Genomic DNA, 13,394 nt, shown 5'->3' with positions numbered 1-13,394 from the left:
GATATTAGAGAGACAAGGGAACAAATAATTTTTTTTTTTTTTTTTTTTTTTTAAGGGTTATTTATTTATTTTTTAATTTTCATCATTACATATTTAAAAAAATTAATAGAAATTTCAATTTCTTCCCTCTTATGTGACTAATAAAGAACAAAATTAGACATTTTTCAAACAATAATAAATAGATTGAAAATATCTATTCAACCAAAAATACTTTGGAAAAAAAAAAACATAAGATTGCAAAAAATAACAAAATAAAATACAAATAGGCATATGCCAATAATTAACAAAAAAATAAATAAATAAAATTTTTTAAAAAATAAATCAACTCCTTCATAAAAATTTCAAATAAATTAATAATTAAAAAAAAAAAAAGGAAGTTTGGTTCTTTGAAGACAAAATTGTGCATTTGGAAAGTTCAAACTAAAAACAACTTTCCAGAGAGGAAAAAAAAAAACATGAACCATAAATTTGATAAAAATGCAATAATCAAAAGTCAAACGAGAAAAGTCAACGAAAGAGAAAGCGGGACCACGAAACAGCATGGTCCAGGCCACACTTGAACATAACCCTCCCAAGTCGGTTCCAATTCCAAAACCGTGTGGATCTTTTTATAAAGCAAGAATAAAAAGGAAGTATTTAAACGTAGCTATCAGTAAAATCTCACGAGAAATCGCTCAATTTCTCCTCACGAAAAAACGACACCGTTCCATAACACCAAAAAATGAAAAAATTAAAAAGAAAACTCCTTCAATACTCTGTAAAAGAAAAAACAAATACAACGATGAGAACTCTTTTTTTATTTATTTTTAATTTCTAATAAATAAAAAAGGCCCTCTTCTTTAGGATCGGAAACTACGAACCGATCAAAAAAAAAAAAAAAAAAAATCGAAAAGGGGAAGAAGACGAAAATACATGAAAATACAGGGGGGGTTTGGGAAATAAGGGAAACATGGAGGGGGGGGTTTCCGAAAGAGGCAAACCTGAGAGAGACCTTGTCTTGTCGATGTATCGTTGTCGGAAGTTGGGCTTCTGGAACTGGGGAATGAATCCGACAAGTCGTCTCGCGGAAAGAAAACCCACAATACACAGATTTTAGAAACGGGAGGAGAAGAAGAGGAGGGAGGAGGTGAAAAGTCCAAGAAGGACAAAGGTTCAGTGGAATGTTCCGTTTATATATATATATATATATATATATATATTTAATTTGTAATTTCCTTTTTCGTTTTTCATTTTTTAATATAGAAAATTAGTTTTTATTCTAGAATTTAATTAAACCTGAAATCGGTAATAATTTAGTTTATTGTGGAAATTATTGATTAACATTTATTTTGTTTTTTTATATACTTATATTCATAAATTAATTCAAGACTAAATATGGTTATAAAATATAGTTGTAACCAACAAATTAGGTATTTTTTTTTATTTGGTTATAAATTTTTTATTTTAATTCTTTTAGAGAAAAAAAATATAATTGGAGAATAAATGATATTGGAATGTTTTCTCAGCTTGTTTTAAATGTTTTTTTTTTTTACCATAGCATTAACCTTTGGCCAATTAAATTGAAAAATGTCAGATTTAAAAAATAAAAAATAAAATACTCAAATATTAGAGAATAAACCCGGGAATAACTTTAGAGTGATTCTAAGAAAGTAGTTGAAATTCGAGCTTGATGCTTATTTGATTTATTACGTTTCAAAAGTGATATTTTAATCTCTGAAATTTGAAAATAATTATAAACAATTTCTTAGCTAATTTTATCGTAAATTGATTAACAAAAAAGTAATAAATCTTATCAGGAACCTTTTTGCAAATGTTGGACAAGCATTAAAAAATCTTATTTATTTAAATAATTCAATTATTTACATTTTTAAAAATTATAAAAATTATGTGACATAAACATGAAGGAAAACGATGGCATGAAATTCATTTAAAAAAAAAAAAAACACGTAGATATTGAGAATATAATAATAATAATAATAATAATAATTTTAATTTGAAATTAAAAGTGGGGGGAGACAGAAAAAGACAGATTTAGGACGTGTCTTCCATGAAAGTCGTGGGCGGGGAACTCCAAAATGAACGCAAGGGTAACTAAAAACTTATGGACGGTTTTAACCCTAAACTTTTGTTGAAATTACGTAGCCGTTTAGAGTGGAGGACGGCGTTACAGCTGGGTGTCAGAATGGGTATTTTGGTAATTTGAAAAGGGTTGGATCTTATTTGGAAGTGTGGCCCACATGCGCTTGGGAGAAATTGTTTACATGTGAGCGTTCGGACGTGAGTATTTTGTATGAGGGACTGACTTGTTTGCCACGTGTCTAAATCTCATAAATAGAATATACCACGTCATATTTTTGTATGATCGCTAATTAATATAGTGGAATATTAATAACGTGACATTAAAAACATGTTGCTAGACTTTATAAAAATATTATATAATGAACAAATTACAAATCTTTTTTATTTTATAACTAAATTAATAATATAATTTTAGCCTTTTTTAAATATCCTTTTGATTTGTAAGCCTTCATTATTAAGCCACTAGTGGTAAGCATTTTGTTTATGAACTTTTTTTTTTCTATTTTTAAATTTATAAGAATTTGTTATTGTTTTCACTTTTTCAAATAATTTAAAACATTGATCAATTTATGAATGAAACCACGTTTTCAAAACCACCATTTTTTTATAAATATAATTAAAAAATAAGAGAAAAATTTTAGTGAATAAAACTCTAGTATGATATTTTGAACAATTAGATTAGAAATTCGATTCCTAAAGTAATATAAGAAATAATTAATATATGTATTTATATAATCAATAAGAGAAAAAATTGAAAATAATTTAAATAGGTATTAAAAGTTCACAAGTGAGAAAAGTTGAATATAAGATTATTATTTTTTTTCTTGCAAAATATAAATATAAGATTTTTTTTTTGAATTATAATATATATAGGAATTTAAGGTTTAGGAGGGAAGTCATAATCACGGGGTGGGAAGGGTGATTGAGCATGCATGCTTTGATTGAAACACAATTATTAAAAAATCTGATAATTTCAAACAATATTATACAAATATTTATTGTTTGGTTGCAAAATCCTATACACTTGAATAATTTATTATACAAATATCCCAATCAATCAAATAAGTTCTAAAAAAAATATGTAAATAATTTCAAATTTGATCAATCGTATAGACTTGAATAACTTGATAAGAAACATTTTTTTAAAAAAAAAAATATTGCAATAGCTTTTCAAACTTTCTTTTTCTTATTTGATAATACAACCAAAAATGTTTTTCCATTTCATTTTGTAAGGACATGTCTTTCCATACATAGTTAATGGACAACTATTACACGAAAAGGAATAAATTCTTATTTGATTTGTAGGAGAAAGTTTTAATTCTTTTAGAAGTCAACTATTGCAACCAAAAACAGTGAAAGGGATCTTAAAAAAACATTAAAAGTCAATACAATCTACACAGAACTGTACAAAGATTCTAAACTGAGTCTGATATATAGATTCGATGCCCAAAAAAGATTCTAAACTGAGTCTAATATATAGATTCGACGCCCAAAAAAGAGTAAGAGAATAGCATGAACGAATGATAAATGGCTTACTATTTGTCCTAGCTTATATGTTCTTTGTGTAGGTTTTAGATTCACGCTTGTAGGTCATACACCATCACCATCATCGTGGTAAAGACTCGGTTAGCTCATTTGAGCGCATCTTGAACATAGAATTATTAGAACATAGAATTATTATTTCAGACCATGGCAACAGAGGAGAGACTAACAAATTCCACTATATTCCCCATCACATTATAGAGCAAATCAGGAAATACAGCAATCAACAGTTGTGATGCATAATCAAAATCATAGTTCACAAAGCCCTTCAGATTTTGATAGCCGAAAGGAAAATGTTCCCAAAAAACCAGAAAGTAGGGAGAAATGGATTGAGAATAAGATGATTATAATTGAAATGGATCTAAGAATCAAACGTCGTATCAAAGAAGCAAGAAAATGTGAATTAATCCACGGTTACAAAGTTTTAAGACAGAACATCAGGCTATAAACATAGAAAGCCTCCTCTCCTAATCCGACCTACCAACACAATGTTTCACTCGTTCTTTTATCTTTAAAATCTTGTTGTTATGAAAAAATGAACATGTCAGTAGAAGCACAAAAGAAAAACGGCGTGGAGATTCAGGGTCTCAAGATGATATTATCTGCTGTTACGGTGAGAGAGAAAGCTATAGAGTTATACCTGGTTCTTGGACCTTAGATCTTGAGATGTGTTGTTAACATAAGACTCTTACGAAAATCCCAAGGCACCAAAATTGACAGGGGACCTCTTTGGCACCACAAAAGTATTAAAAATTAAATTCAAAGAAAAGGTTTTAGAAACCAAACAGACCCAGTTCACTGACTTTCTCCTTCTCAAAGGTCTCGAAGTACTGATAAATAATTGTCACAGCAAGTAGAATTCCAGTCCCTGAACCGATTGCTCCCATGAAATCAGCCAACACAGTCAGTGCGCCAATGCACATTCCTCCAAATGCTGCAGCTGTGGGTATGTAACGGTTCAACTCCTTCTGTAAATTAGATTCACGGTGTCCAGGCATAACCATTTGTTGTTCCTGCAAATAAAAACAATGCTAATTAGTAAACCAAAAATCTACTTCAATTCTTTAACTACAATGGGCGGACTTTTCCCTTCAACAGTTAATTTTGTAGAATAAATTTGAGTAGCGATAAGGGTCTAAAGTTTTATTTTCACTGAAAGAATGCACGCAGGATTCAGGTAAACCATACCTTCAACTGCTTAGCCACATCTTTGGCAGATGATCCAGAAACTTCAATCCAAGTTTTTGAGAAGAGTGCACATGCGGATAACATGAAGACAAGATAGAACAAAGCATGGAAAGGATTGGCTGCCATATCAGCCAGGCTGCAAGAAGAAACAGCACATATTACAAAAAAAAAAAAAAAAAAANAAAAAAAAAAAAAAAAAAAAAAAACACATGGCCACTGTAGAGTATAACATTTATCATTTTTTTTCCTATGGGATAAGAGGGGTGTGTGACCAGCAGAGGAACAAAGAATATCACCTTGATGGTGGGGTGATATAATAAGCTAGGCCACCAACAGGGACGGATTGACCATTTGAATACTCAGATTCCTTCCATATACCCAAAAGATTCACCAAAAAGTTCCCACTGTACTTCCTGTACAGCAACTGTGAACACAATTCCAAGCAACAAATTAGGAGGGATTGGTGCTAAGCATACCTCAGTTGTGCCATGAAGCAGAAAAATCAACTTACCTGAGAGATGAAGTAAAGGTTGGAAACGAGAGCAGAGTGAAGAATGATTGGCATGTTGGAGGTGTAGAAAAGCTTAATTGGATAAGAACCCTGTTGTCCACGGGAATTCTTTGACCTCACAGGCAAAACCACACGGAACCCTTGGAAATAGACGACAATCAAGAAGATCAAAACTGTAGCAAGCAAATTTGTCACATTTGGAAGATTCTGCCGATAGAATGCTTCGCGCAATGCACGAACCTTGTCTGTTCGAGTAATCAGCAGATGGAACAGTGCAATGACGGCTCCTTCAAATTCAGCTCCTCTTCCACTGTTAATGGTGGTTGGACTAAATGCCTTCCAGATAATGTTCTCACTGCAAAATCCAGACGATTATAAAAAACACACTATCGACAGGGTGAACAGGAAACAATGTATGTCAAAATATTAATTCAATGAGAAAGAATGACAGAAAGGCAAGAGAACTTACCACATGTTAGTTGCTATGAAGAGGGAAATTCCAGATCCTAAACCATATCCCTTCTGGAGAAGCTCATCCAAGCATATGACAACGATACCAGCAAAGCAGAGCTGAACTATGATAAGAATAGCATTTCCAACGCCAAGTTGGCTAACGCTACCGTACATTCCTGAGAGAACATAAGCAACTGCCTCACCAACGGCTATCAGGATGCCCAACAACTTCTGTGCGCCATTTCTGAAAGGAAAATTATTTTAAAAATGTAGACTGTTAAAATAGAATGCAAAGGTGAATGTTCGTTCAGAAAATTAACCATATAAGAAGTCAAGTTCCTCAAACCTCAACTATGATAGCTTTAAGTAAAAGATCATTGCACTCACAATCAGATACAATCATAACAATAGGATAAATGAAATGATACTAAGATTAGGAAAACAATAGAAACCAAAGAAATTAACCATGCTTCATAAACTTAATAAATATCATCGTACTAAACCAACAAATAAAAAGGAACCCACAATGCTTACATGTAGCCATTGTTCACCAATACATGTATAATTTACAGAGAATAAAATATAGCATGCATCCAAACTCGACTGCAAGCTAAGGATTTGTAAATAATTTAGTCTTAAAATCAAATCTTTAATTCTGGATATAATTTTTAAAACATTTTTAAGAAGCAAATTAAAAAATAATAATAATAATAAAAATAAAAATTCTTTTACAATAACGGACAACTAACACGAATCATCGTCAACCAGGAACAATTGAAAAAGGAAAATCTACGGGAAAATATTCAATGACTGCAACAGCAAGGATGAATCGTTAAAACACATCGGGACAAAATAATCGATCATATTATCACCATCTACAAACCCAATAAGCAGAAAGCACGCCAAATTAAATATCGCAAATAAATCGGAAATTTATATATTTATATCTATAAGCACTTACAAGAGAGCACGATCCTCCCGCACATTGTTGTCGACTTCAATAATCTTGGACCCGACCAGGAGTTGCATCACCATCCCAGATGTGACGATAGGGGTAATCCCAAGCTCCATGACAGTACCACGATTAGAAGCGAGAATCACACGCATCCAGTAAAATGGATCTGCGCCGGTCGTTGAGTGGATCCCATACAGAGGAAGCTGGCTGCATACCAGGAAAATGAAGAGAGCGATGACAGTATAAATAACCTTTTCTCTGAATGGAATTTTCCGATCGGCACTCTGCACCTCAGGGAGAAACGAAAGGAACGGCCGAACCAGATGAAGGACTCTAAATCCACCACCCATCTTCCTTCAACTCACCGATTGTCAACGCTGCATCACAAGAAAAAAAGTCAATAATTCTACGTACAGAACCCAATCCAACAGATCTACATGCCATAGATAGATATAACTCCAGATCTCTATCGATTCGTCAAACGAAAACAGTTACAGATCGACAATCAGAGTATAAAGAAAACCCTAACCCCACCTATCAATCAAATCATGAAACATGCAAAAAAAAAAAAANAAAAAAAAAAAAAAAAAAAAAAAAAAAAAAAAAAAAAAAAAAAAAAAAAAAAAAAACGATAGAGATCTAGAAATTGCAAGCGAAATGAAGCTCAAGGAGATCAAAGGAAAGCGGAGATATAGAAACACACCCTGCCGCTGCGCGAAGAAGAGTCAAACGCGACGGAAAATCGCGCGGATCGATTGAATTGTGAAGAGATGGAGATCTGAAAATTAAGGTTTATAAGACGCAGCCGCCTTCTCTGAGAGAAAATAGAAAATTTCAGAGATGAAGGGCCCTTTAAAAGCCCACTTCGGCCCATTGTTCAACTCTTTCTGGACCGGATAAGCCCACGGTATAAATGGCGGATTTTAATAGTGACGTGGAAACTATTTATTTTTTTTGGAAATTTTAAAATTACTTGATTTTGAGGTCAAACACTTGGGATGTCGTTTTTGCTAAGTAATTGACCAATAATCTCTTAATAAGAAAATAACCATTAGACCTATCCATTTAAAATTATTGTAATTTAACTTTAATATAAAAAATAAATATATAATTTCTAATGAATCGTATTTTTTAAATACTAATTATTTTTTAAAATCAATAAACTAAAATTAAAACAGTTGGAATATTGTTTTTAATGACGAGTTTAGAGACAAAGTATGTATTTATTTAGATATGTAATTAATTTTATATAAAGAAAGATACCATAAATTTTTAAACTTCCAATTGTATGTAAATTAAAAAAAAATTATAATTATTAAATAATTATGTAAAAAAGTTAAGGGGATAATATCAAATTTAAAAATTTTAAAAATGGGGAAGGAATATTCATAAATTTAATGAATAAAATAAATATTTTAAAACTATAATTAAACTATATTAATATGGCAATTAGACTATTAAAACATTGACAATTATAAGAAAATGTTCCCTTTTTTTTTTTTTTTTTGAAATTGTTCATACTTTAAAATGGCTTGTAGAAAGATAGGCATTGGATGACAATTGAAGGGGCGAATACTAAAAAGGATCTTTGAGGGAAAGAAAAGCATTTCGTGCAATTATCTAAAAGGGAAGAAAAAAAGCGATTATGTTTACATTTTCGAACAGCCGTGGCTTAGCTTTCTTCTCACAAAGTGAGGCTAAGGAGGGGGCAGAGTAGAAATCGGAAAGGAAGAACAAAATCAAAATAAAGAAAGGATTAAGAGGGGAAACTTTTTTTTAACTCAAATCCAGATTGTTACCACTTCTTCTGGAGCTGTCGTTTGTGATGCTTTGTTCGTTTCTGCAGCCGAAGAGCCGAATAGAGCTAACCCCATCTCGGTATTCTGCCAATCAAAACTCCATAGCTACTGATTCTCTCACTACCCATCTGCAGAAAATGGCAGAAATCGGTTTCTACTTGAATCGCTGAGCCCAAGCTCCCGATCTCCCTCTCTCAATTGGCTCAATTTGTCGGCTGTGCTATGAAGAACTCGTTTACATTTGTCATTTTCATACTAGTTTTACTCGTTTTCCCTTTTCAAATCCAAGTTCATGCTACTCCTGCAGGCGAGTGTCTTCTTTCATCGTTATTTTCGCTCTATTTGGTTTGATGGGTCTGTTCTAATTAGCTTAAATTCTTCATTTATCTTACCCGAAGTGTGTTGGCATGGCTACTTATGGAGTTTTCTGCTCTGATTCTTGGAATGATTTGTATCTTTTGAGAGTGATTTGGCTCTTTTGTTGATGTTTTTTGAGGATATTTTGTTGTTCTTCTCAGGACCATTGATTAAACACTTGTCTTCTATTGTCAAATGGACTAGGTCTTCATATAAAGCCCCCCCATCAGGTGGTTGTGAAAAAACTATTTCAGTGTTTTTGGTACTTACTGGTTACCTTTGTTCGGCTGTCGAATTTTAATGTCATTAAGCTTCTGTTTGGCAGATGGTAATGTCCTACAATTTGAGAATGGGTACTTGGTTGAAACTGTAGTGGAGGGAAATGAAATTGGAGTTCTTCCACATAAGATCCATGTCTCGAAGGAGGGCGAGCTTTTCGTCGTTGATTCGGTTAATAGCAATATTGTGAAGATCACCCCTCCATTATCCAAATGTATGATGCCTTTCCCCTGTAGTTTCTATTGGCAATGATAATCTAGATTAACCCCCGTTCATTTTTTTCACTGTCGATTTGGTTCGTAGCAATATTATGCAGATTACCCCGTTATCCCAATGTATAATGCAGTTCATCTCGACGTTTCCATGTTTTTTGTTCATATGCAGTCCTTTTTATTGAAAATGGTAGTCTAGATTTAAACTTGCAGCGTTTCGTATTTAGTATTGAAAGCAAATGCTGAGCCTCTGAATTTGCTACTTGATATTTTAGAAATGGTGATTTTGATTCAAGTACAAGATGTTATACTTTATTCTCATGTCTGATACAAAGCGTCGTTCATTGGAATCCATCGAGTCATCATGGTCCGGTTTCGGTTTCAGTTACATGAGTTTTGTCTCTGATCTGATGCCGAAAGAACACATTATTCCTTCCTATGCCTTTTAGTGCTTTTATCTGAAAAAAATAGAAAGTGAAAGCTTATGCACGTGGTGATTATTCATATTTGTTGTTAAACCTTTGAAATCTTTTCATTTATGAATTACTAACTTTATTCCACTTTTCACTTCTGTTATTCTGATTGTCTTCTCAGATACTAGAGCAAGATTGGTTGCTGGGTCGTTTCAAAGCCACACGGGGCATGTTGATGGAAAGCCAAACGACGCCCGTTTTAATCATCCAAAGGGTGTAACCGTGGACGATAGAGGGAATGTGTATGTTGCTGATACCTTGAATTTGGCCATCAGAAAGATTGGAGATGCTGGTAATTGATGCATTCCTATTGGATTAACAAGTAACACTTATTTCTATGAGACCTAATAGTTATAACCAAGACAAGAGCGTGTTAAGACTGCATATAAAAGATTAATTATATATGTAACTCACCGTTAACAGATATTAACTGCTTTGTCCTGTTATGTATCGCCGTCAGCTTCACGGTTTTAAAACGCGTCTGCTTGGGAGAGGTTTCCACACCCTTATAAGGAATGTTTTATTCTCCTCTCCAATCGATGTGGGATCTCACAAACCACCCTCTTGGGGGCCTAGTGTCCTCGTTGGCACACCACCTAGTGTCTGGCTCTAATACCATTTGTAACAGCCCAAGCCCACCACTAACAGATATTATCCGCTTTGGCCTGTTATGTATCGCCATCAGCCTCACGATTTTTTTAAGATGTGTCTCCTAGGTAGAGGCTTCCACACCCTTATAAGAAATGCTTTGTTCTCCTCTCCAACCGACTTGGGATCTCACAGTATATAACATATTGTCCAAGTTTTCTAGTATAAGGGTAGTTTTACACGGTAATAACAAAACATACATTACTTGTTTAGACCAAAACATTTGCAATCAAGGCTGAACGTTTTTATGACTTGAGATCCTTGTTCTGAAAAATCTAAGAGAGAAGCATATGTGACCATTCATCTTTATGTATAAAGAAGCATATGATAGTTAAAATTCTTTTGCAGGTGTGACAACCATTGCAGGGGGCAAGTCAAATGTCGCAGGCTACAGAGATGGACCAGGTGAAGATGCGAAGTTCTCAAACGATTTTGATGTAATGTACATCCGATCTACTTGTTCCTTGTTAGTTATTGACCGTGGAAATGCTGCGATTCGGCAAATATTTCTAAATCCGGAGGATTGTGAATATCAAGATAGTTCAATTTCCAACAGTGGTATGGAACATCTCCTTGTGTTGTGTTTCATTTATTTCTGAAGGATCATTTTTTGTGCTTTTGGGAGATGAAGATGAATCTGTATATATTTCACATTGCTCTGGTGAAAGTAGTCCGTTGATTTGCTTTTGCGACTGCCCCGATGCTCAGACTGTTATACAAATATGATATCGATATTGCATATGGTAGAAAGATTGCAGCTCAACTCCGAACTCCTTGATTGGTCTAGAAAAAGAAAAACAAAGCCTCCTAGCTTGCATCATTTGAATGTTTAGCACTTTGCTTGGATTTCTGTTTTGCAATTATCTAGAATTTCATGAACAGTTGATCACCGTAATGAACGTCGTATCGTTGCTAATGTTTGGCCTCCTTGTTGTTGATCTGTGATAAATAAACAATGTTTAAGCATTCATGGTTTGTATCATCTTTTGTGCATTACCAGCTTTAAGGGTCTTCAGTTCCTTAATGTCCTAAACTTTTGTCCCTAGATGTTCTCATGATCATTGGTGCTGTTTTGGCGGGATACGCGACGTATATGCTTCAACAGGGTTTTGGAGCCTCGAGCATGTCTCAGACGGTAAGTTTTCATTTAATCGATTTTCTGATGCACTGGTTCTCTATATATTTTAGAATACCACAACAGCTACAGTACAACTGTAACAGCTCAAGCCCACCGCTAGTAGATATTGTCCGCTTTGGCTCATTACATTTCGTCGTCAGCCTCACAGTTTTAAAATGTGTATACTAGGGAGTGGTTTCCACACCCTTATTAGGCATGCTTCGTTTCCTTCTCCAACAGATTGTGAGATCCCACATCGGTTAGAGAGGGGAACGAAACATTCCTTATAATGGTGTGAAAACCTCTTCCTAGTAGACACGTTTTAAAACCTTGATGGAAAGCCCAAAGAGGACAATATCTGCTAGCAGTGGGTTTGAGCTGTTACAAATGGTATTCGAGTCAGGCATCGAGTAGTGTGCCAGCAAGGACGCTCGGCCTCTAAAGGGGGTGGATTGTGAGATCTCACATTAGTTGGAGAGGGGAACGAAACATTCCTTATAAGGATGTGGAAACCTCTCCCTAGTAGACGCGTTTTAAAACCTTGAGGCGAAGTCCAAAAGAGAAAGCTCAAAGAGAGGACGATATCTGCTAGCGGTGGGCTTGAGCTGTTACACTAACCAAAATTACCTTGATTACACCTTTGTATTTGTAACATTTTCCTTGCGTTATGAAATGCCATATTGTTGCAGTATTCTCCATTAGAGACTGAGTATAGAGAAAAACCAAACAAGGAAGAATCGACCTCGCCTGTGGATAGTGTAAGGGAGACACCAGGATGGCCATCATTTGGACGACTCATCATTGATCTCTCCAAACTGGCTCTTGAAGCTGTGGCTAGCATTTTCCTTTCTTTTGTTCCTGCCCGTTTCAGAGCTCGTAGCACCCCGAAAGGCCTGACCCCGTTGAAAGATTCTCTCTGGATGCCTGAAGATGAACCCGATCGACCACCAGCTCAAATGCAGAGAGCTCCTGTTCCTCTGACTGAAACAAGACAAGCTCATATAGGCAATGCAAGTGATCAATTTCCTGAGGTGATGATGAAGCCTCCAAAGCTCAAATCAAGTAGTTTCAAAGATCCCTCACTGCAAAGTAAGCACCGATCGAAACGTCACGACCGTGCTGATTTTTACGAATCTGGTGAGATACCTCCACCTTATAGCAGGTCCAAGAGCCAAAAAGAAAGACCACGACACCGCCAGCGCGAGAAAAGTGCAGAGATCCATCACGGAGCTGCAGGACCTGAGCCAAAGCCCATGGAGATGAAGCCAGTCAATTACGACAATTCAAACTTAGAACATTACAACATCAGGAATAAGTATGAGCCAAATACTTCCTATGGATTCTAATTAGCTTCCCATCGGGTACGATTTTGACCCCGACTTATATAGGGATTCGTTGTTGCGAGCAACTGAAAATGAGCTCGAGATTGATGTAATATTCTATATTTGGATGCTTCTGTATTTGTAAAATTTCGGAACTTAAAATTAAGTTCATTCGACTATCAAAGTATTTGTAAGTTCATCTGAGTTCAACTTAGCTTCACATGTTATAGATTATCATTTTGTTAGAAGATATGAGGTATTCAAAGACCTAACGTTACTCTATGTTAAATTCCCACAAAAAAAAAATAAAAAAATGTTTACCTTTCCACACCCTTATAAGAAATGTTTCGTTCTCCTCGTTGGCACAACGCTTGCTGTATGGCTCTAATACCATTTATAACAATCCAAGCCCATTGTTAATAGATATTGTTCGCCCAAGCCCACCGCTAAAAAATATTG

General features: G+C 34.6%; 3 protein-coding genes across 5 annotated transcripts in view; 1 reads left to right on the top strand and 2 right to left on the bottom strand.

Moving 5' to 3' along the window:
- LOC111446904 (protein GRAVITROPIC IN THE LIGHT 1-like) overlaps positions 1-1,139 on the bottom strand; it is a 3,242-nt gene extending 2,103 nt beyond the window's left edge. The window contains exon 1 of one of the 2 annotated variants that reach the window (XM_023085827.1): positions 981-1,139. The gene's annotated coding sequence lies outside the window, so the exon portion shown is untranslated. The remainder of the gene's footprint in view (positions 1-980) is intronic. The other variant, XM_023085828.1, reaches the window with a different exon arrangement.
- A 2,862-nt stretch (positions 1,140-4,001) lies between these two features.
- Positions 4,002-7,565, bottom strand: LOC111447549 (protein transport protein Sec61 subunit alpha-like). Its single transcript, XM_023086780.1, has 7 exons — positions 7,432-7,565; positions 6,735-7,105; positions 5,790-6,017; positions 5,321-5,675; positions 5,106-5,233; positions 4,810-4,945; positions 4,002-4,634 (listed from the first exon to the last, which is right to left on the bottom strand). Exons 2-7 carry the CDS (start codon positions 7,076-7,078, stop codon positions 4,395-4,397), a joined length of 1,431 nt encoding a protein of 476 aa, XP_022942548.1. The 5' UTR covers positions 7,079-7,105; positions 7,432-7,565; the 3' UTR covers positions 4,002-4,394.
- Positions 7,566-8,272: 707 nt separating this feature from the next.
- LOC111447735 lies at positions 8,273-13,146 on the top strand. Of its 2 annotated transcripts, none has more exons than XM_023087052.1 (7): positions 8,273-8,834; positions 9,046-9,114; positions 9,210-9,377; positions 9,970-10,140; positions 10,845-11,054; positions 11,543-11,631; positions 12,303-13,146. In XM_023087052.1, exons 1-7 carry the CDS (start codon positions 8,750-8,752, stop codon positions 12,957-12,959), a joined length of 1,449 nt encoding a protein of 482 aa, XP_022942820.1. In that variant the 5' UTR covers positions 8,273-8,749; the 3' UTR covers positions 12,960-13,146. The 2 variants fall into 2 exon arrangements, with proteins under 2 accessions (XP_022942820.1, XP_022942819.1); XM_023087051.1 differs by having other exon boundaries at positions 9,046-9,117.
- Positions 13,147-13,394: the final 248 nt, after the last annotated feature.

Source organism: Cucurbita moschata, unplaced genomic scaffold, assembly GCF_002738365.1.
Source record: "Cucurbita moschata cultivar Rifu unplaced genomic scaffold, Cmos_1.0 Cmo_Scf00009, whole genome shotgun sequence".
In the NCBI taxonomy this organism is placed as follows: domain Eukaryota; kingdom Viridiplantae; phylum Streptophyta; class Magnoliopsida; order Cucurbitales; family Cucurbitaceae; genus Cucurbita; species Cucurbita moschata.
Note: the sequence above shows the minus strand (reverse complement) of the source record. Positions and strands in the feature narration are given on the sequence as shown.

Excerpts from the sequence above, each read along its gene's own strand:
- LOC111447549 (XM_023086780.1), bottom strand. The coding sequence starts at position 7,078 with ATGGGTGGTGGATTTAGAGTCCTTCATCTGGTTCGGCCGTTCCTTTCG. Across the intron at positions 6,018-6,734 it reads CGGGAGGATCGTGCTCTCTT|AAATGGCGCACAGAAGTTGT; the intron begins GTAAGTGCTTAT and ends TTTTCCTTTCAG. Across the intron at positions 5,676-5,789 it reads TTCATAGCAACTAACATGTG|TGAGAACATTATCTGGAAGG; the intron begins GTAAGTTCTCTT and ends TGGATTTTGCAG.
- LOC111447735 (XM_023087051.1), top strand. The coding sequence starts at position 8,750 with ATGAAGAACTCGTTTACATTTGTCATTTTCATACTAGTTTTACTCGTT. Across the intron at positions 8,835-9,045 it reads AGTTCATGCTACTCCTGCAG|GACCATTGATTAAACACTTG; the intron begins GCGAGTGTCTTC and ends TGTTCTTCTCAG. Across the intron at positions 9,378-9,969 it reads CACCCCTCCATTATCCAAAT|ATACTAGAGCAAGATTGGTT; the intron begins GTATGATGCCTT and ends TTGTCTTCTCAG.